This window comes from Notechis scutatus, chromosome 3, assembly GCF_049901735.1.
Source record: "Notechis scutatus isolate UNSWTSFEM ecotype Mainland chromosome 3, rNotScu1.2, whole genome shotgun sequence".
Taxonomy (NCBI): domain Eukaryota; kingdom Metazoa; phylum Chordata; class Lepidosauria; order Squamata; family Elapidae; genus Notechis; species Notechis scutatus.
Window position 1 is genome coordinate 67,913,603 of NC_142011.1, and position 24,479 is coordinate 67,938,081.

The 24,479-nt window shown below is 36.9% G+C and overlaps 1 protein-coding gene across 5 annotated transcripts in view; it reads left to right on the forward strand.

Moving 5' to 3' along the window:
- The first annotated feature begins 8,367 nt into the window (after positions 1-8,367).
- The window catches only part of NFIA (nuclear factor I A), a 479,105-nt gene continuing 462,993 nt past the window's right edge, over positions 8,368-24,479 (forward strand). The window contains exon 1 of one of the 5 annotated variants that reach the window (XM_087960371.1): positions 8,368-8,545. In XM_087960371.1, coding sequence (XP_087816497.1) covers positions 8,450-8,545 — 96 coding nt within the window. In that variant the 5' untranslated portion in view covers positions 8,368-8,449. The remainder of the gene's footprint in view (positions 8,546-24,479) is intronic. The other 4 variants (XM_087960370.1, XM_087960368.1, XM_087960369.1 and 1 more) reach the window with 4 other exon arrangements.

The following is a 24,479-nucleotide window of genomic DNA, read 5'->3' on the forward strand; positions in this document are numbered from 1 at the left end:
GACTGAAATTAAGGAATTAGATCTTCAGATTTCCAGATGCTGGTGTTCAATACTGAGATTATTTAGCCCAGGGGTGTCAAACTGGTGGCCCGTGGGGAGAATGCTTCACACACAGGCCACGCCCACCCTAGCTCTGCAAAGGGGGAAAATGTCATGAAATGTGCCATGTGACAGCTACATGACGCAAGGAGTTTGATACCCATGAATTAGCCTTACCAAAGATATGACCATATTCTTCAGTAGTTTGAGAAGAATTATTTATTTATTTATTTATTTATTTATTTGATTTGCCAATTGTTTACAAGATAATAAGTATAAGTGTATACATAGTTGTGAATACATGAAATGGGTACATATAAGAAAAATAAAAGAAGAATAAGAGAAACAATAGGACAGGGACGGTAGGCACGTTGGTGCGCTTATGCACGCCCCCTACAGACCTCTTAGGAAAGGGGTGAGGTCAATAGTAGACAGTCTAAGGTTAAAGTTTTTGGGGTTTGGGGAAGAAACTACAGAGTCGGGTAGAGTATTCCAGACATTGACCACTCTATTGCTGAAGTCGTATTTCCTGCAATCAAGTTTGGTGCGGTTAACTTTGAGTTTGTATCTATTGTGTGCTCTTGTGTTGTTATGGTTGAAGCTGAAGTATTCATTGACAGGTAGGACATTGCAATGTATGATTTTATATACTATGCTTAAATCAGACCAAAGACGGCGTAATTCAAGGTTTTCTAGTTCTAGAATTTCAAGTCTGGTGGCATAAGGTATTCTACAACGAGTAGAGGAGTGGAGAACTCTTCTTGTGAAATATTTCTGGACTTTCTCAATTGTGCTAATATCAGATATGTAATGTGGGTTCCAGACTGATGAACTGTATTCGAGTATTGGTCTAGCAAATGTTTTGTATGCTCTGGTTAGTAGTGTGATATTACCAGAGAAAAAAGCTACGTAGGATTAGGTTAACAACTCTTAATGCCTTTTTTGGCTATGTAGTTGCAGTGGGCTCTAGCACTTAGATCATTAGAGGTGAGTATTCCAAGGTCCTTTACAGAGCTTGGGTCATCAACAAGATCTTGACTATTCAGCTTGTATTTTATTTTCTGATTTTTTTTGCCAATATGTAAGACAGAGCATTTATTTGTTGAGATTTGAAGTTGCCATTTGTTTGACCATTCTGATACATAGTCAAGATCTTTTTGTAGGGTAGCAGTATTGTCTGTGGTATTGAACAGCTTTACATCATCAGCGAAAAGAACGCAATTGCTCTTAATATGATCACAGAGGTCATTTATGTAGAGTATGAAGAGAGTTGGTCCTAGAACACTGCCTTGGGGGACACCACTAAATCCTCGTTTTTTTCCCAGCTAGTTTTTCCAACTTATTTAAGAGACTGCCAGTCCTTCAGAGCAGATCAGACCAGGACACCAGAGTTACAAACCCTAATATTGCTTTTATAGAATATTAACCCCTCCTTTATCTTTGTGGAGAGCTAGGCAAGGTTATGTCTAAGATGCTTATTCACATTCTATCCCAAACTTAGCAGGTAGTCCTTGATCTGCAAACATAATGGAGCCCAAAGTCATAAGTTGTAAGTTATAATGGTTGTAAAATGGGCCATCCACATGACCAACACACTTTTATGACCTTTTCTTGTGTCTAGATGCCTACTTCATAAATTAAGCGAATGTTGTATTCATAAAGTGACCACCATGGTCATTAAGCAAGCCAATTATTTGCTATGGGCCAGTTTTGCCAAAAGCCGGAAGTACGTGCCAATTTTCAGCAAAAATATTGAACAAGTACGTGCCAATTTTCAGCAAAAACATTGTACAATGAGGTCACATGATCACAGGATGCTGCAATTGGCTGTAAATGGGGGGAGGGGGAAAACAGCCCTTGGAACTTTGGCACCTGGACCATTGTAACTTTCAACAGTCACTAAGTCACTAAGTAAAGTTGAGGATTTTGTCTAATGGTCTTTTATCTGACCATTGTCTTAATTACAACTTTTCCTCCTGTTCCTCAAGGTTATTCCTACTGTCCACCACAGAGACTTATATGGCATACCGGCAATTATAGAAAATGATTGTAATTGCTGAGATGTAAAGACTTAACACCCCTAGTAAGACAGGGCTGTCAAACTCCCGGCCCATGGGCCGGATGCGTCACACACTGGCCATGCCCACGCCCAGTTTAGAAAATGGGGGGGAAAGTCCTGATACATCACACCACATGACGATGTGAGTTTGACACCCCTGTAGTAAGATATGCAATTCAATTAAGAAGTCCCCAAAAATATCTTTGAATATTGATTCAGGGACAAGTCCACGTTCTATTTGATATTTTACAACTCAGTAGTTTTCTCTCCAGATCAATAGCCTTAAATGAAAGGCCTAGGATAAGAACATTACTTACCAGAGTTTTTCCCAATTGGTTGTAATGCAGCATGAATGATGAAAGAGAATTTGCTTTTTTTTTTTTTTTTTACAAAGGAAAAGAGAACGTCAGAGAAATGTGGATGAATGGAATAGCATTCTTTCATTACTGAATAAAAACTTGGGCAAGGTATTTGTTTGAATGCCTACTTTATCATCACATAATAATCTCACCAGTGGTCTCCACCTGGTTTGCTTTGTTTATCTGGTTGGTTGGTTTGTAAATATTACAATGGTCCAAAATTAACATCATACAAGAAGAGAAGATGTCAAAAGGGAAATCTATAACTGAATTGTTTTTGTTTTTTTTGGGAGCAGGGGATGGTATTCTGTCCCTGGGAAACTTTGGAGAATTTCTCCTCCTCCTAGAATTGTGTTTTTAAAAGTCCACCCAATTTCTCTGCCCAACAATGGGTGAAGAATTTTAAAAGGGCATTGTTTCCATTTTCCTTTGTAAAGGACAATTGCAAAAGTATTTACTCTGTGATGAAAACCAAGTAAAAAGATGCTACAAAGGTATGCATTACTTTACCACAATAATGTTCCTCTTGTGTCTGGATGCCTAGTTCATAAATTAAATTCTACAGAATTTCTTTATACATTCTGCATTATTCAGAATAAAATAAGGTCAGAATTAGGTCAAAGATTGGACACCATTTTATTGCTTGATAAATAACTCTAAGAAAAAAGAGTTTCAGTCATATAAAACACTTGGATTTTATTAAATACAATTTCTCTGAAAAATCTGTGAATATTTGTTCACCTAACAAATGTTCAGAAAATGTTGTCCAAAGTCTATCCATGAGGATATGCACACTGGCCTGCATGATTAAAATTCTGCCTCTTTTTTTACACATATTGTATGGTCTAACACATGTAATAAGTAAGTGATTGTGGTTGTGGTTATCGTTCTCACAGTTTTGACCACCTTAGTAGACACCCCCTGATCCCAGGTTTGAAGGTTGTGTGTTTGGGTTTCATTCAATCTTTGAGGCCCATCAGAGTGAAATGTTGGAGATGGAAGCAGAAAAGAATTATAGGTATATATGGATATATTAAGGTGTAGTTTGCTTTAACACTGGGATGATAAACTGCACAGCAAAATACCCCCACAAAGATTTGGAGCCAAAGACCAAATTCCTTGAGTGATGAATCAGAGATCACACCTCAAACAACAGCTAGATATAGTACATAAAAATTAAAAGCATTGTAACAATTAATATGTGTTTGGAACTGTCATCTTGGAATTTTATTCTCTTAATCTTATCAGTAACATGCTGTTTGTTGCTCACTGCTCAGGCAAAGAAACATTCTCCTGATTTTCAACAATTATTTTTTTTAGTAGTCTAATCAATAGACAAAACTTTGCTTCCAGTCACCCTACTTAGATGTTCCATTCATTTTCCAATTGCTCATCTTCCAACAGTGAAGTAACATAAATTCCTTGATAAAGTACAGATGATTTCTGTTTTCTACCTCAAATTTTGCATTCCAGGGAATTATGAAAGAGTCCTGCAAACTGAAAAAATATATTAGAAACCCGCACTAAAAAATAAATAAAATGCAGGCAATAATTTACAAAGTACAACAAAGTGTAGGATTATCCTTAAAAATAATGATACCACTAGTAATACTTCTTTGCTAATACATGGAGTTTCCTCAGGCATCATTTAAATTAGTTGGTTATGTGCCATCTCTATACTGAGAGAGAGTGCAGTTGCAGATGCTATTTGTTTGCTACAATTTATTTTCTACCTGTCTCCAGGAACACAAGGTTCACAACACACAATCCTCTGAGGTAGATGCACTGAGAGCAAAAGCCATTTAATGAGTTTTTACAGCTGAGTGTGGACATGATTTTTCCTGCTCCTAATCCAACTTTCTAAACAGTGCATCACATTGGTTCTCGCGTATTACTAATTACTGAGATACTAAGCTCTAAACACCAGTGGTGGGGAAGACTTGCCCTCATCATTGACAAAGAAGAAGAGTCTTGTTGGCAGTTGTTAGTTTAAAAAAAAAGAGTGCAGAACTAGTCAATAAGCTTTTGATATTATCTAAGAACTTGTTAATAGGGTTGTTTGTATTTTATTTGCATGTCATCTTTATGAGATTTTGAGAGAGTCTCACAACAATAAAACCTCTTGTACAATTACACTGTTAATATGATAGGAATTATCTCAATGCATTGCACATTCCCTACCACTATTGTGTCTAGCGAATGCCTTATTTTTCATCAGTAACATTTCTGTTCCTGGTTAAGAATGCAACTAAAGTGTGCTTAAGTTGTATGCTATTGGTTCCTTTTTTCGCCCCCATACTTACTATCAGTTCCTTTTAACAACCTAAAATCAAATATTCAACACATATATACTTTTTTTAATGTAGCTATTAAAATCCAACAGATTGCATATCACCAAACCAATGGGATCTAATGTGTTTTATTGTTGTTCACTTGTTACTCTTCTTGTAGAGTTACACCAATTCACTATCTTTCCTCCATTCTTGTCCACGGATGGTTAACCTATACAGGAAGAAAATTGCATTGATGATAATATTTTGGCTAGTGTGTGCTAATTTATTACGATTCAACTCGGTAAAAAGACATGCTACAAGTGCCTTGATCCTACATAAATCCAAAAGACACAATCATACACCGGATGTGAAGGGATACAGTGGATGTTCAGATGGTTAACAATAAAGCATATTGTTTAAAGGGTTATGATTAGCCATAAAGCATGGCATTTCAGTTTTGACCCTTTTTTCCCTATGTAAAAAATATAAGGAAAGGGGCAAAGGTACTATGCCTTTTGTGATTAGGTTTCCAATGGGAATATTTTGCATAGTGGCCATTGACATGTCATGTTTGCAGAATAGTGACTGACAAGAGTTAAATTCAAAACATGTAGTCATTTTCTAATGTGTGGGACTTATTATTTTCCTTTTCCCTTTTCTGTGATTGAAGGAAAACTGTTTAGATGTTTGTTTCCAAAACGGCATCTGTCAGTAATCAAAGGGGGAAAAATTGCATAAAACAAATGCAATTGTTTAGAGCAGCATTTCCTGGATCATGTTAAATGCTTGATTTGCTCCCCATTATGTTCACCAAATAATTTTGTTTTCCACAATAATTGTAATATTTAACATGTTGCATTTAATCTTCTTTCAAGGCTATTAGTAACAGCTCACTTAGAAAAAGACTCGTGGCTCAACAAGAATAGATTCACTGCCACCCACATCATAGAGAAAAATGGTAAAGTTAACTGCACCCTAATTGTTCTGGATCGAAAACACAGTTATTTAACAGCATTGGTTCTTTATTTCACTTCCAACTACTGTACATTTACAATGAAGAGAGTTCATATTCATTCTGAATTTTGTTCTCCAGCAGTCACCGTGGGTATTTTATGTGCTTTTTGTGGTTAATTTGTAGCTTTAGTGTTGGGTCCAAAGATCTGTGAGTTATGAACAACATAAAGACAATAAATAGAACAGTTATCAGTCAATATAAGATCATATAAGCCTGTGTCAACCTCAGGCAGTAATCATATAGACTACTGCATTTTAATAAAAGATAGAAAACAACGTAGGTCCAGTTATTGAGTTAATAATCCAATCCAATTGCTAGCTAGTTGTAGAGAAGGACAAATATCTGATCAGATATTGTTTAAATAAGATGGTTGTTTACTTTAACAATTCGGTGAAGTCCTTGAAGATCATCAAGTATCCTAAGTAAGAAAGAACAGTTTTAATAAAACTGAATTGAACCTAGGAGGTAGTTTAATCCATCAATCAGAAGGCTCACTGTGACAATATTTATATTTTTCTAATGTTTATTTTCTTCTTTGGCTCTGACTACAATTTTGATATTCCTTTGAAAAGGAGTTGACACTCAATATACAAAGCATAATAAGATGTCAGGCACCTGCGTTAGTGATTTTAGAATATATACACACCAAATATATCTATGAATCAGTGTTATACACAAAGAAATGTGTATATGCATGCAAGCTAACTATGTCTACCTATGATTATATCAAAAGGAATAAGTCATTTTTAAAAAGCATCTATTTCTTTGAAATAAAATAAAATGAAATTCCATAGAGCTACAAGAGCTGGTTAGAAACTAATTGCAGCTGATAATGCTATGTGATTCAATAGCTAGAAGACAATGTGTTTTGAAGAATCTAAAGTAATTGAATTTTTAATCCTTCTATAGTATTTCATACTACCAATTCTGCAATTACTCATTGTTAGAAAGGAAACATATACACTTATTTTTACTCACAGTCACAGTGGTAGCCTTTCCTTCCTTTTTTAACAATGAAAACAAAACATTAAGCCACTTAAAAATAGGATAATTAATTTCCCTTTAATAAAATAATTAAGAGAAATCCTGTATTAATGCTGTAAGAGTACAGCATTGGACATTCAGTCTTTTCATATCTCGACTTCTATACTGTATCCTCACATCATCTACCTGTCTGTCTATATCTGAGAAATGTGCAACTAAAAAGGAGAAGTATGTTGATCATTCATATATGCGACTTTATGACAATAGCATTAAACTGTACAATTATGCATATGTCCTGCAAAGTAAACTATGTTGAACTTGTGTGATACACTTCCTAATAAACATGGAATAAAACTCAATGGCTGCTAAAAATATATAGGAATACATATTACATGGTTGGCACTTTCCTTGGCATTCCAAGGATTCCATAGGAATTATCCTTTGATTTCATGTTGTTGCTAAGACTGCACAACTTCCTTTAATATTTAGGAATTGGATTATATAATTTATTAGCACAGGTAAGGCTATAGAACATCCTACAAACAAAAGTAACAAACTTTGTCATCTTCAGTAAACAAATGAAATAAATATGATTTCCTTTATTGCAAAAAATATTTGATTTCATGAAAATTAAGAGCTGTAGCATGCTATTTATTATATGATTATATTTTAAAGTATATATCATTTGGCATTTGAATATTCAAATCATGTAAAGAAGAAGAAGAAGAAGAAGAAGAAGAAGAAGAAGAAGAAGAAGAAGAAGAAGAAGAAGAAGAAGAAGAAGAAGAAGAAGAAGAAGAAGAAGAAGAAGAAGAAGAAGAAGAAGAAGAAGAAGAAGAAGAAGAAGAAGATGATTTTTTTACACAAGACATTTTTAATATTTTAATATTATGGAAGATAAAACGTTTTTAATTACTAAGAAGAAATAACAATCCTCAGTTATTCAGATCTGCATTCTCCTCTTTATTTCTTAAAATGATTACCTACCAAATTGTACATAATGCCAAAAAAAATTAAATTAAGTTAAATTAAATTAAATTAAATTGAAACCTTCATTTTAGTCCCCGTCTTCCTCCTGCTCCCTGATCACATTCATGGGAAAAGTAGCTGTGATAAACAGATACAGAATCAGTCTTAAAATTCTTTTTTTTTTTTTTTTTTGAAAGGAGGAAAAAAAAAAGCATACGTCCAAAACATTGCATGATAGTCTCTAAGCAGTTCCATCTGTCAAGCAGAAATTTTAGGCTAATAGCCTCTGGCAATCTCTCTCTGCAGTCCACTACCTGCTTTTGTCAGACTAAGTCTCTGTTCCATTTTTTTAAGGGGGGGAGGGGAGGGAAAAAAAACGAAAGGAAAAACTTTGTAAACCAAAATCATCTGAGTGATGAAACTCTAATTTTACCCTCCTCTCTTTGATGTTAAGCGGTGACTTCTTACTTTAAAAGAAAGAGAGAGAGAGAAAGGGAGAGAGAGACAGGGAGAGAGAGAGAGAGAGAGAGAGAGAGAGAGAGAGAGAGAGGAGAAGACAGCAAGGCTAGAAGCAGATGACTTTTCATCCCCATTTCACCTTGCCACTGGGTCTGTGAGAGATTGGTTCACTGTCAAGGAGATTTTTTTTACCCATGATTCCATATGGTATGGACTGGGCTACATGTTGCCCAACATGCCAGTGCAAGTGTTTTCTCAATTAGGTGTCTTATCTCCCGTGAGTTAGCATCAGATGAAGCTTGCTGACAGCATAATGGCAGGGAAAACCTCTGACGGATCCATCAAATGGCAGCTCTGCTATGACATCTCGGCCAGAACTTGGTGGATGGTGAGTTGGCAGCGCGGCTGCCTTTTTCTTCCCCCTCCTTCTTTTTTCCTACTTTCCCTCCCTCTTTGACAAAATGTCCCAGACCTCACATTTATCAAATTAACATTTGATTTTTTTTTTCACACTCTTCACTGGAGCAGCCTTCCACTTGTCCCACTTGTGTGTTTTTCCCCCTCTGTAACAAGAGACCGTTCATTTGAAGACAGTGGCAGCTTTTCCCCACTCAGGCTGGTTTCCCTGCACTTTTCTTGCTGAACCTAGCTGGATAGATAGCTTGACAAAGTTTTCGTATTCAAAGAGTCACTCTTTCTCCAATTGAGCTGTTATGCTTTGTTGAACTTTGGTGTGGCAGATTCTTGTTCTATCTCTGCCTGTGGACATGTGGTTGCATGGGTAGAAATATAAATAGAGTGTGTATATTTTATACTTGTTGACAAAAATTGAAGCTATTGCAGGCCATCCCAATTTTAGGGAGGAAAAGCTCTGTTGGCATTTTTTAATGGCATGGGATATTTGATGGCACGGATGTTATCTCATAGAAGGAGCTGGTCTAATGTTTCCTTTTATTTGTTAATGTTCGAAGAGGTTCCTGTCCAGTTAGGTTCAGAAGGTGAATGTTGTATAGACCCCACTTGAATTTCTTTCAGATGCAATTAAAAGTTTTATTAAAGTTTCCAAAGGCACTCTCAGAATGAGTTAACTCACATGTCATGGTCACTCGGGCCAGACAACCTTTGACATCTTGAGTCTAGCAGAGATACAGTGACTTAAGAGGATGTACAATAGCTCATTGTAGCAGAAGATGCAAACCCCGTTGTGTTGAAGGGAGCCCTCAAATCATTACTGCCCTCGTTAGCGTGCTGTCCGTTAAGGATTAATTTGTTAGCTTGTTCTTTTCTTTTTCCTTTTTCAAAAGCTTTTTTAAAAGTTTTCTTTAATTTTAATTCTTAAGGCAAAAGGTATTTTTGTTCTTATAATTATTATTATTTTGTGGAGAGAAGCATTTTTGCTGCCAGAAAATGCATATTTTGTATGCTCCTAACTGGACTATGAGCCTCTTCCATTCAGTTCACATAGATGAACGGTTTGTTGCTGGTTTTGTTTTAAAGAAGGACTGATGAGTGGAATTACAATGAAATGGACTGTGGCATTGTGTTGTTTGATATACTGAATCAAGTAAGTGGGAACATAAAATCTTACATATATACATGCATGCACCCCCACACACACACGAGAAACTTCTCTACCAGATCAATTTTGTTGTCGCTCTGAGAAGTTTAGGACTTCTATGGATTTGGAAGACATGAAAAAGTGAACTACGGAAAGATTTCATTGTTCAGTTTGGCGGAATTGGTTGCTTGCATCAAAAGTGGTTTGGGGAGTTATATTTGTTTTAACTTTCACTTGTTTGAAAAAGTTTAACTGGCAGTCTCCAGGTATATGTTACATGCCGATGTTGATTAATTAAAGGAGGGGAAGTCTAACTATTTTAATCAAACTACTAATTTTCCAATTAGATTTTCTGCCAGGAGAAAATGCAGAAAGAATGTTCTTGGATGCTCTGAAATTGTCTGACTTTTAATTTGACTGTTTAGCTTGATAAATTCTGAAATGTGACTGTTGAACAGTCATAAAACCACACTGCTTTGGTATATGTCCATGACAGCACACTTTGATTTTAAAGATGTCAATATATATATTTTTTGCCTTGTTCTTCTGATAAGCTGGTGCTTCTTAAAATTCTCCCAATATTGTATCTTAAAAGATTGCCTCTCTTTTAAAAGCATGCCCTGGACTGTGTTATACCTCACTGATGTTACCTATGTTTTATCATTTTAACTATAATACGTATAAAATAAAAGGCTGGAAACATTAAGCAATGCACTTGACAAGAAAATAAACAAGCTTTATTTCTAGACAGACTGTTTAGATAAAACCATACGGAAAGTTCTTAAACTTTTAGCATACCACCTAATTTTATTCCTTAAAAGTACAGATTTTTTTTTTTAAAAAATCACATTGTTAAAAGTTAACATACTAATTTTAAAAAAGGAAAATTGTTATGCTTTTCCTTTTATACAAACTCTCCAGCTAGGTAAGTTTTTGTATAATAGACAGGTCCATTTTCAGACCGGGATTCAATTATTGATACAAAAGTAAGCAATTTTAATACCTCTACTATAACATCAAGCATATACACACACCCCCCTCAAATTTGAACGCATCTGTTAACTTCTTTTAATCAAAACTCTGCTACACAGTGCATTTTAACATACAAAGACAAAAAAAGAAGCTTTGAAAGTTACCTCATGCATCGTCTGGCTGCACAAAACAATCTCAGCTACTGCCTACTGCTAAACTTCAGTTTGGTACTGCCAGCATACAAAGAGATGAGTGAATGCCCCCTTTCCACCCGCATGGACCCAGCTGCCAGCCGCGTGATATGCAATTTTGCTTTTTAATGAGTCGTAAACAATTTATGTATGTCAATGGAGCGAGTTTGTTTTATTTCAGGGAACAGGTTCAGAATCGGTTTGAAGTGGCTGCCGTCTCTACTGTAGGAGAGTATGCTGTCCAAATTTTAAAGGTTCTGTGTCATTTTGATGAAAAGACCTATTATAATGAAAGAAATTGCTGTTTTGTAAGGGTGGGCATAGTAATCTCCTAGGCTGGAACTTAGTCTCTCTCTCTCTCTCTCTCTCTCTCTCTCTCTCTCTCTCTCTCTCTCTCTCTCTCTCTCTCTCTCCCTTTTCATGGCATGATTTCATACAGTCACCAGCGTGTTTGTAGTTAGATAGTTGTTTGGTTGGATATCAGCTCAAATTGAAACGTTCTTCAATGCTTGGACTTGTCTCTGTGTGTGTTTTTTTAAAAAATAATTGTTTAAACTTTGTGATCCCGTTTTCTCATCACATCTTCAACACCATTATTAGAAACTGGTCAAGATGTTTAATTTCTTCTTTGGAATAAAAAAAAAAAAATCTAAGGCAACTACAACCTGAAGGTATTTGTAATATTTCCTGAGACTGTACTACCAAGTAAATATGTTCAGTATCACCAGACATTTCCTAGTACTGTAAGCAAGACTCAGTACATGTGTATATTTAACAGTAATTACATTTGTTGTAATGATTTGCAAGAAATCTTTTGAAATCTAACCTTGTCTACCTCATGCTTTAATCATGGCATTTGTGAAACAGGTATTAATTTAGGCTAACACTCATATGACATCCTTAATTTAAAAATTTCTGAAAATGAATTGGCACTTCAAAGATGACAAAGCTAAATCAAGCTTTTTTTTTCTGTTTATGAGGGAAAATATAAAATCTAACAGGTATTTATTATATTAAAATAAGTTCCAAAAGTTATGAATCAGGGTACAAGTACCATTTCTGATATCCTTCTCAAGTCCTGTTTCACTCATACTTATTATGTAGGTGATGAAAACATTAATAATTTGGAAACAACATTATTTTGGATTTAGATGCTGAGAATGTTCAGATGTTTGATTGGTGTAAAAAAAGTAATAGATTGAGCCTGTATCTGACTGTCGTGCTTGAAAATAATGGAAGTATTTGTTGCATTTATGTCAATGTCATTAATAAAGAACTATTTTGAAAGAAATTCTTCACATATATGCCTACAGATGATTAGCTATTAAAATAATTCTTTGGCGTGGCAAACTCTATAGCCTAGAAATCTTTTCACTCAACCTATAAGATGCTTTTATCTGTGGCTGTTCAGCATATAACAGTAATTTAGGGAACAAAGCTGCCAACAGGATTCCACCAATATTAAATTAAAACTGGGAATATAATACTGCGTTCTTTCCTAATTACTAATAATTTTAATCCTGGAAGCAATTACTAGCAATGTGTATAACATCAGGCATTTTTAATTCCTTAATTCCTGAATGTCATTTTGGTTGCAACTCATATTTATTCTTTGTTGTCACTGGAAGTTACTAAAATTGTCAGGATGGCCTGTAATGCAACTTAGTGTATAACTACTGATTTAAAAATGCACGCATTCTACAGACAGAAATCACTAACATGAACTCTAGATGACAAATTTTCACAATCTCATATAAAAGAATGCCATTATTGGCCAGAGCTTACAACTTCAGAAAACTTTGACAGATTACACTTCACTGACTAAATGTGTCTTTTGAAGGGAATATATTCAATGTCATAGTGGGGCAGAGAATATGATCAACTTTTCATTGAATAGTTCATCTGCCTGCCTCATAATATTTTATCAAAGACGTTTTGTTTTGCAGTCAGGAAACATAAATTTCTGAACTCTTCCAAAAGTGTTCAACATTTGTAGCCCATTCTATCTCATATTTTAGGAACATTAACACTCCACCCTGTGGAGTATAGCATAGTATAACAGTGAAAAACTACTTTTTCATTGTTATACTATGCATGTTAACTATTACACAATATATGTTTTTCTCCCAGTAAACGTCTTGTTCTTTCCTTGTGCCATCCACTTATATTTCTAGATATCTCTGCCTCTGTTTCATTTCTGTCCTCTTCCTTCACCTGTCCTGAATATTGTTAGGAATGTTTCTAATTTAGAGGCAGTGGCTGATTAGAGGACAGGAAATTGGAGGATTAAACTGTCTGGTTGAACTTCCTTTACTTATCAGCACTCAGTAACTTAGTCTGGATTATGAACTCAACAACAGTTCCAGAGTTGATTTCCCTGTTGTGCGTCATTCTTTTCTTTCTTTAAAAAAATCAATCTGCTCGTGATTGTAAGCCATCGTTGGTTATTTTCAGCCATTGATAAAAGAGAAAAAAGCTTTGAATAATTTTAGACTTAGAGGGCATTCTCTATTTACACTTCAGAATGTGTCTCTGAGTGTGCATATATACACATTTACATAATGTCAACAATTGCTATTGAACGTCAAGTAGTAGTCATGCTTTCTAAGGGCAATCTCATTATTTGATAAGAAGAAAGGGCATTATAACCTATATTAAAACCTGCTTTTCCGTAAGAAGCTCCCAGCATCTTGGGTAATATCATGATACAGATGTGTGGTCTATTGGCAGAAGAACTTTCCTAAGATATCAAAGGGTAGTCTTCTAGATCATAACTTAGTATGAGAAAGAATTCACCTCATCTCAATTGTGAAAAATGAGACATGTTAAAATAATATTTTGGAAACATGTCTTGTAAACAGTTCATTGAGAACAAATTTAGGCCTACAATAAGAAAATTCTTCTACTAAAAAGTAGCCTATCATTCTAGCAATGTAGTAGGATCAACAAGAACTTTGTCTGTGGTGTGTGATTTTTATGGATCATAAGTTGTTGTGGTTTTTTTTGCTGTGTTTAATCAAAAGCTGGGGAAAAAAACCCAGAACTAAATATTCAATAAAATATATTTGTTCCTTCCCATCTTTAAGAGAAGGAGCTCCGGTAGGATTTTCATGATCTCACTTTTAATAAACTTTACTTTGTGGAAAATATTTATTGGAGCTTTAACTTGTTTTGAAGCAAAGCTTTACATATTGTTTTATGTATTGTTTACATACAATATGTATAACAATATTTTAAGGCATGTTGGCTTGACTTGGATCAGGTCCACTACAGGTGAAGAATGGAAACCTAACCTTGCTTCTGATTCCATTTTTTTTAAAGAAAAGGGGTCATTGGCACAGGTGTTTTAAAAATATATAATTTGTATCAATAGAAAGTGTTTGCAAAACATGACATGAAGGAGGACTTATTTTTCTAAACAAAGTGGAGAAAGAAATAGTCTATCTTCTCCGCACATGGCAGTTTTGATCTGCATCAGCCCATCACCTATTAACTCTAGGAAAAGGTGTGCAAAGGTATTTGGTACAAGCCATAATGATGAAAAATGATGAAATGGACATCCTGACAACATGACATGAACCCCAGCATTTCGAATTTATACTCCAATGTTGGACACAACTATATAAGTCAGGTTGTGTTATGTTTATGTCCTGATGATAGCATGCATGTGTCACTTTGCAAGAGAGGCAATCACTTAAATCTAACAAATAATCTTCACTTTGCCCTTCATACCCTCTCAACTTTTACTGAGGTTCTACATACTTAAACCAATCTAGCTATTACATACTGTATATAATGTATTGAATAGTTTGTTCCTAAGTATAGGTAGTTCTCAACTTACAATTACAAGTGAACCCAAAATTTCTCTTGCTAAGCAAGACATGTGTTAAGTGAGTTTTGCCTCCTCTTGTTACTGTTGGTAAGTGAATCACTGCAGTTGTTAAGTTAGTAACATGGTTGTTAAGTCAATCTGGTTTTCCCATTGACTTTGCTTGTCAGAAGGGTGCAAAAGGTGATCACATGACCCCGGGACACTGCAACCATAATAAATATGAGTCAGCTGCCAAGTGCCTGAATTTTAATCACGTGATGATGGAGATGCCGCAATAGTCCTAAGTCACTTTTTTCAGTGCTGTTGTAATGTTAAACATTCACTAAATGAATTGTTATAAGTTGGGGACTACCTGTATCTCAAGTTTCAGTGGTCCTTGTCCTGGGTTGGACTGTATGTATACAGTGATAAGAAGAGAGTCAATGTCCAACATCAATGTCCAACTTTGGGAAACCTCTTTGACGAACATGGTTTAACCAGTGGTGCGATTCAACCGCTGTAACAACTGGTTTGGTGATCGCGTGCTTGGCGTGCATGCACACCATTTAAAAAAACCAATTTTAGCTATAATACTTACATTCTACTGCAACCCCGGTGCGCAAAACAGCTGAGGTGTGGCAAAACCACTCTCCCACATGAATCAGCTGTGCTCCAAAACAAGGAAATAAAGCACAGGAAAGAGCAGAGGCAGGTGGTTGGGGCCAAATGATCACTGGAACTACCAGTTCTCCCGAACCAGTCCGAACCGGTAGAATCCCACCCCTGGGTTTAACCATCTGAGAAAACTAGTTCCTCCAGCCCGCTGCACAGGCAAAGGTGGTTCAAGTTAGATAAGAATGCTAAAGCCCATGCTTCCTGGCTCTGTACATGATTTTTCTCTTTGTGCATGACCTTTCCAAGATGATCCATTAAAAAAAGAGAACCATTAGTAAAGTTATTAGGATTATTTGAAAGGCAGTTGGACAACTCTTCCCTAAAGCACACATCTACCTTGGCCGCTGTACACCCCTAACACCTTGACAGAGACAGAGACAGTGATCACAGCCCAGTGCATATGTTTGTGAGCAAAAGCCAAAGCAGCTCAACAATAACCCTTTCAGTTTCATAGCCAGGGGTGAGATGCACAAATCATTGAGATTGTTAAAACTCATTCAAGATATAAGAAAGCTACGAGCATTCCTGGTTAATGAAAGCTGAACAGGTGGTATGAAAAGCCTTTAAGGCTTCAGATAAAATCACATAGGTAGCAATCTATTCTGAAACAAAAAAAGATTTCTTTTTTGTATACATGTTCTAAGTATATAAAACTACACACAAAGCTAATTGCATTTTATTGGTCTGAAGTGAATCAGAAAAGAAATGTCGGCCAATAATAAAAAGTCAGTACTATTGATTGAAATCCTTATAAAAGCAGTATTTAAAGATCAACCTACTAAAAGAATATTAACATTCTGCAAATAATAATGCCTGTCCCAAACAGCTTTGAATTTATGGCCACTGTAATCAAGGCTCTGGACTATTTCCCATATACCAGATTGCTGAAGCATGACTATGGGTAAGCTATGCATTTTTTGAAGAGGCAAAACAGATATATTAACTAATGGAACTGAATTCAAACCATTTGCTCCATGTAAACATAGATTTTCCAGGGGACTGCTGAAAATAAACGTAGTCACCATCCAACTATGGACGTGACATGGAGTGCTATAATGCAGACCCCACATTTCATAGGGTTTTTTTATTTCCAAAAAGTGCAGCACCCTTGTTTTCAAAGGATCGTACTTTAGTAACCACCCACATTAATTTTATCATTCAGATGAATTTTGTAAATGGGATCACATACTATTCTACAGGGGGGGAAAAAGCAGAGTTACATGAACTGAAAACTATTGAGTAAAGGGTTTAGAGAATTTCCATAGTGATATTTTCTAGATGTTTTGTGCAATTTGGGTGAAGATATATAGCAGTTTGTTGTTATATACTCCCCCTCACCCCTCGCTAAACAAGTATCTCAGAAAAAAAACTGATTTGATCATTTTTGCAAGATAGGTTGGCATGGCTAAAAGGTCTACATATTTTTGTAAGTTAATCAGCTAGCTATCTTAGAGGCTGGTGGGTGATGGTATATCCAGATAGAACAGTTGTCTTCATATTCTTAAAAGCCATCTTGATCATGGTTTTTAATTTCAATAGTCTTGCATCCCACCTATAGGACATTGGTTGCTATTTTATAAACATTTCCTAGGCTGCATTTGAAGTACTTTGCCAGCATCCAATTCTTATAATGCAGTTTAAAATAGACTTGAATAAATTAAAGTAGATTCAGAAGAAAGTTACCAAGGTGATAAAACAGGACTGGGAAACCAAACTCTACAAAGAATTGCTAAAGGAGATAGAACTTAGGATCTAGAACGTAGAATAACAGAGTTGGAAGAGACCTTGCAGATCTGCTCAAGTAGGAGACCCTTTACCATTCTGGACAAATGGCTGTCCAATCTCTTCTTAAAGGCCTTCAGTGGAGGCAAGCTGTTCCATTGATTAATTGTTCTCATGGTCAAAATATTCTCCTTAATTCTAGGTTGGATCTGTCTTTGATAATCTTCCATCTGCTACTTCTTGTCCTGCCCTCAAATGCTTTGCAGAATAATTCAACCCCATCTCCTCTGTGACAGCCCTTCAAATATTGTAAGAGTGCTATCATGTCCCTTCTAGTCCTCTCTTTGTTAGACTAGACATACCTAGTTCCTTTTACCACTCATCGTACAGTTTAGCCTCCAGTTCCCTGGTTATCTTTATTGCTCTTCTCTGCACTCTTTCTAGAATCTCAACATTTTTTTCATCTTGGTGACCAGAACTGAATGCAGTATTCCAAATGTGGTGTTACCAGTGCAATATAAAGTAGAACTAACACTTCACATGAACTTGATACTATCCCTCTGTTGATGCAGCCTAGAATTGTGTTGGCTTTTTTCTTTTTTTCTTTTTTTTGGCAGCTGCAGCTGCAGTAGATTGCTGACTCATACTTAAGTGATTGTCCACTAGGATATCTAGATCCCTCTCATAGTTACTGATGTTGAACCAGGTATTACCTATTCTATACTTGTGTAGGGAGGGAGGGGAGGTTTGCCTATTTTAAGCCCTTACTTTTCTCACCGCATTTCATTGGATAGGGCCTAGTGTTTAACTCTGTCACAAGCTTCCAGGATCTTGCCTATTATCTAAAGTGTTGACTATTCTTCCACAGCTTAGTGCCATCTACAAATTTGATGAGCTCCCCTTCTATCACCTCATCAAAATCATGTATGAAGACATTGAGTTACCCCACTGCATGCTTCCCTCCATTTAGAAGTAGTTCCATTTATTATGGATAGACATGGTTAGCTTGAAAAAAAAATTAATGGAATACGTGTACATAACAATATACAAATATTTAAAAGGCTGCCAAGAGCAAGAGTGGGTGAACTGCTACCTATTGACTCCAGTAGCAGAATCAAGATCAGTGGGCTGAAATTTAAAGAAAACAGATTCAAGTTGAATATTAGGAAGAATTTCCTCCTGGTAGTAGAGGCTAAGCAGTGGGCGACATCCCCCACCTACTTGAAACTTTCAAGCAACCACTGGTAAAAGACAGTTTAGTTGAATTCCTGAACCCTGCAAGACCTTGGAATTGTTAATATAAACATTTCTGCACAACTCTACCTTCAATGATCTAGATTGTTGACGGATAATGATTGTGTCTTCTAAATGTTGTATTAATACCAATAAAGGAGAATATTTGTAGCTCAGGGTTGAAATGAGGGGTCCTTGGTGCTCTCTGAGCTTGCTTGACATAAAAGATTGTTCTGTTTAGAAATGAGCTTATTGAATAGCAGCACAGGACTTGTTAGAAGAAATGTCCAAGGAATCCATACCTGTAATTAGGATGGTTAGAGAGGCTCTCATTTGAAGAAGCCATTGGTTAACTACTTCTAGGTGAGCTTTTGGAGCACTTACCTGGTAGGTTTTGTTTTCAGGAAGAGGGAGAACAGGTGTTCAGGAAGATTTCACACATGTATTTTTCTAGGTAATATTATGATGGAGAGGAGAGGTGGGGACAGAGAGAGAGGGGAGTTTCAGTTTTTTAATCTTTCCATGTCACTAGATCATTGGTTATAATTCTTGCAAGTGGTTACAATTCCTGCTTCAAAGACTAACTACAAATAGGTTTTCCAGTACAATATACAGGCTGAAACATCTAGTTCTTCCTTTTTGTTGACAAAAAGGAACCACTATCACCCTGCAGAAGGACATAAATTTAGCAATAATATCCTTTTTATACAGCATAGAATCTATGGAAAGAGATTGACCCATTTATCTGCTTCACAAAACAGAATGGGCTACTGTTAATTCATATGGCAGTTAGTAATCTTATGTGCATGTTTATATTTCCTGTAGTTTTTCAGCTTATTGTTTCTGATCAGGGAACAGAGCTCTGGAGAAAAAGAAACGCTTAAAGATATCCCAAAGCAAGTATCCGTGAAGGATCTTATTAGAATACCAGCACCTGTCAGTCCCTTGGAAATTCTTTGTTCTGCTATTTTTTTAACTTATTTATATCTTCCAGGACCAGTTAGCAGAGAGCCAGATAGTCCCTGCTCTGAAACTTATATTCTAAATAGAAGGTTATAAAATAAATAAAATAAAGTGACAAGAAGAAAGAAGCAAATACAAGCCCTAGTTTTTAGTTGTTAACATTTTATAGATGTTTGGAGAGAGGGGATTATAATATCTAGTGATGAGAGAGAGGGATCAGGTGGGTAGTAGGTATGTACTACTACTGTAAGATGTTGCTCTTGCTGGGAAATAGGAACCGCTCTCTGTGGTTCTTGGTCCCTTGTCTGGTGAAGGAGACCAAAACACACCCACACATTCTCTCTCTCTCTCTCTCTCTCTTGTAAATGGCATTTCAACATTATGGCTATAACAATGAGAAAAACAAATAGTAAACACTCAATAAAGTATAACAGAAAAAACATGGTATCTCACAAGTTTCAAAAATATGCAACAATATCGGCCGTATCATATCTATTCCCGTATTGTACTTCTCCAAGTCATGCCACTATTTTCACATTTAACTGTGAAATAGTAAAATAAATTGGGCTGAGAAATGATTTGTCCAGCTTTTTTTCTGAATATACTTTATGGGCAAACAAAATTAAGAAACAAATGCATTGTTTTCAAATCTAATAGCACATTCAAATTTAATAGCGCATTCAAATCAAATCTTAATCCCCTGCAAAGAGTAAGATGTGGAGAACTACATGATAATAAAACACCCAAAGTCAAATTCTTATTTAACTCATTGGAGTTCTGCCAAATTCCACTTAAGTCAGAATTTCAAACTGAGTTCCACTTTAGATCAGTGCTGAACATATCTACATTACTTGATAACCATTACTTATTAATATTCACAATGTTTCAATTACTGGAATAAATGTTATATCAATGAAAAGCTTAAATATAGAGAGAAACAAAACTTGGACACTTTAGAATTTTTTAAAAAAACCACTGCTAGTTCAGGGCTGGGGATTTTTGGGAGCTGAGATCCTCCGATCTTAAAGTTATTAAAATTGAGAAACGCTGACTGAGTCACTATATAATTCTAATATAATTCTGATCAAAGTAAGCTATGAACACTTATTCCCATTAATCCATTAGTCTGTATAATTTGATATAGTTTACTACACTGTAAGTTTGATGTTTTTAAAAAAATGTTTTATCACCTGTACCTGGATATGCTTGAGATAAGCCTAGGTTCTTTCAAAAATGGTGCATACATGGTCAATTATTCAGTTTTGACATCTCTGCTACAAGGAAATAGCAACATAAGGTGTCAAAGGTGACAATTCAATCAAGCAATCAAACTACATAGGTCAAAAATGTATAGGAAACAAACTGAACAGAAATATCCATCTTTGTAATTTGCCCTGAGAACTTGGTTATTGGAAGAAATAAAACTTAATTCATAGTTTTAATGAATATACCAAAAAGACAACAGTTTTCACTTCAGTTTACTGTTGAAAATTGCACCAAAAAAGCAGCCATGGGGATGTCTCCATGAAATGTAGGCTCACTACGTATTTGTTGCGTTCACATATAATGCTACTACAGTCTTCGCAAACTGATCAGCTCCGAGAACTCCTCAATTAGCCTTGCTGAAAATTCTGGAAACTGAAGTTCACACAACTGGAGGGTATGAAGATTCAGGAAGGTTGTATGATTGTGGTTTCTAGGCTTCCCAACAGTACAAAGCCGACTCCTCGTCCCGATAAACCCCTTTTATTTAGTTTAAAGTGAATTCCTCTCCAGCAATGTCCCAGCCAACAGTCTTTCAAGATATTTCATGATTACAGACCTTTATCAGGCTTGGAGAGTTGCCAGGCCGATATCTTTCAAATACCACACTGTAACAGACAGTACTTGGCAAGAATACAGGAGTAGAACTTCGCCCAAATGAATTCATTGTCTCCTGCAAAACCCCATTCCCTTTTGCTCCTCTTTGGGAGGGGCCATTCACCATCCAACTGTGGCTTAACTCCCAAGTTGACCCTTGTTCCTTAGCTGTTCCCTTCTTCTGGCAGCTCTGCACATACACACACTGGGAACAGGCTCCAGCTGTTCTTCTGCCTTCACTGATGTCTGACTATGAAGGCAGCTGATAACTGTCAGATGGCCCTGGTCTCATCTCTGCCTCTGATACAGAACACTCATCAGAGCCTTCCCCCGACTCCAGGACTGGCCCGTGTTCCTCCCCAACCTCCTCACTTTCCGAATCTGTTGCCAGCTCCACTGGCTGCTGACGGGCCACAACAGTTGGTTTAGTATGTTATGTGAAACTGGATATTCCAACTGTTTAATACTTTCTGGCTTACAATAGTATCATACAGTAGGTGGTTTAGCCATTGTTTTCAGTATCACAAAGCATGATTCTTATCCTGACAGTTTAGGATATGGGCAGGTGAGTACAACAGGACTCATCTCTTGCTTGCGAACACTTCATATTCATCTGATCAGTTACTCTCCCACACGGTGATCCAGTGTTCTGGGGTTTATTCAAACCTGTGAACTCTGGAAAAATTGACAGAGTTTCTCTGAATTGAGCTCCAACACATATATTTATTTATTTATTTGATTTGCCAATTGTTTACAAGTTAATAAGTATAAGTGTATACATAGTTGTGAATACATGAAATGGATACATATAAGAAAAATAAAAGAAGAATAAGAGAAACAATAGGACAGGGACGGTAGGCATGTTGGTGCGCTTATGCACACCCCCTACAGTTGGATCCTTGCCATAGCTGGTGGATTTGAGTTGCCAGAGAAGATAACAAGGTGTGTGGAGAAAGTGAATGCCTCTTTGAGGAAGGAGAATATTCTGTAAGCTCTGAAAGAGACACTGTTGCATCCCTTCTTTAAGACACCATTCTACCACTTAATTATTTTGGATTATTGACTTGTCTTTGACTCCCCTTTTGAAAAAAAAGTGTTTTTTGAATAGGGGGCAGGATAGCAATTTTAAAGAGCCCCAAAGGTGATTATCTGGATGCCTCTCAGTCTGGCTTTAGGCCTGAGCTTGAGATGTAAAGAGTATTGGTACTTTTAGGGGTACAATTGGATCTATATGTAGGAGGGCATCCTTCCTTGTCCTGCTTCAGATCTTAGTGAAATTCAGTACCAACAAACATGGTAATTTTGGGGATTGCCTGGAAGGCAATGTGCTGCAGTGCTTGCATTCCTTCCTAAATAGATAGCCATTTATCTGAAATGGTATAGTGTCCCCTCAGTGGTGGGATTCAAATTTTTTTACTACTGGTTCTGTGGGCATGGCTTGGTGGGCATGGCAGGGGAAGGATACTGGAAAAAATCTCCATTCCCTCCCCACTCCTGAGGGAAAGTTACTGCAAAATCCCATTTCCTACCCACCCCACTAACCTGATTTCCATCTCTGTTCTCCTATGCAGAGCAACCAAAGAAGACCCAGCTGATCAGCTGGGACTCAGGAGGCAGAGAATAGATGTGGGTGAGGCCAGTCAGAGGTGGTATTTGCTGGTTCTCTGAACTACTCAAAATTTCTGCTATCGGTTCTCCAGAACTAGTCAGAACCTGCTGAATACCACCTCTGTGTCTCCTGCTTAAGCAGCAGGTCCTACTAGAAGACCTCTAAGGTCTCTTCCAACTCTGTTATTCTGTTATCCCAGCTGATTTGAGCAAGGGAGCTTCAAACCTTGAATGTGCAATGTGGTATGCCACAGATCTTGGCCACTCCCCAATTCTCTTTAATATGGACAGTACAAGAAAGCTAAAGGTCATCTGCCAGTTTGGACATGTTGTGTTATCAGCATGGTGATTGGTCCAAGCTTTACATCTCAGCCACTGATGTAACAGTAGATCTTATGCACAATTGACTCCTGACTGGGGACTATGAGAAACAGGATGGAACAGACTGTACAGAAGTCTACTGCTTCTAAGATGGCTCATTTTTTATTTCATTTCTTTAATTTCTACAACCACTCATCTCAATCAGTGACTATGGGCAGGGTACATAATAAAAATATTAAACAATAAAAATGTAGGATGTGTGTGTGTGTGTGTGTGTGTGTGTGTGTGTGTGTGTGTGTGTGTGTATATATATATATATATATATATATATATATATATATATATATATATATATATATATATATATATATATATATATATATATATGTGTTTTCTGAGGTTCTCTGGTATTTGTATGTGGATCTTTGGTTATTCGGGTTTTCTCCCGCGTAAGATTCAAAGTATCTAGGCAACGTTTCGGCGAGGTCCCACTCGCCATCTTCAGGCTGGTGCTTTCAGCTTAGTGCCAGTGCAAGCAGTGTGTGACCGGAGCTGCCATCTCCCTATATATACAAGTGGTGGGGGATGGTGTGCTGGGCTGGTTGGCTGTGCTGCAGCCTCTTGATTGTTTGATGGAGTTGATGTTGGTATAATGGGCTGTGTAATGGCCTTTTGTTGTAGAGATATCCTGGATCTTGTGCTGTCATCTCCTGGGTCGTTAGCCTCTTGTGTTTTAACGGCTTGGGTAATGGGTTGTGTGATGGGCTTGTGAGTTCTTTTGTTGTGGTATCCTGGGTCTTGCGTTGTAATCTCCTGGGTCGTTTGTGTTTTGATCTCTTTTCCATTAGCCTCCTGTGTAGTAACAGCTTGGGTAATGGGTTGTGTGATGACCTTGTGAGATTTATTGCTGTGGTATCCCTGGTCTTGTGCTGTGATATCCTGGGTCATTTGCTGTGTTGTGACTTCTTGAGTTCTTGAGGTGTAATTTCTTGAGTTTTCTGATGTGATGTCCTGAGTGGGTGGCTGTGATGTAGCATTTTGGGTTTTTAATATGGCTTTGAGTTTGGGGTCTGGGTCTGTGTTCGTTTGGCTTCGAGTTCGTGGTCGTGCCACATCTTCATGGTGGGGGTCAGTTCGCTTCATGTATGGTTCAGAGGAGTTTGAAGTGGGTAGTGATGCAGCTGCAGTGCGGCTTCTGGTCTGTGGTCGTGTCTCATCTTCTGTGTGGGTGTGAGTCTGATTTTTACGTGGAAGTGTGGTAGTGGCATCTTGTGTGGCCCTCATGGGTGTGGGTCTGGTGTCATTTATCATGTTGGGTACTCGTCTGTTCATGAGGGCGGGTTTCCAAATGGCTGGTAAGCGGGAGGTGTCATCTCTTTTATTCATGCTGTGTGGGCGTTTTTCTATC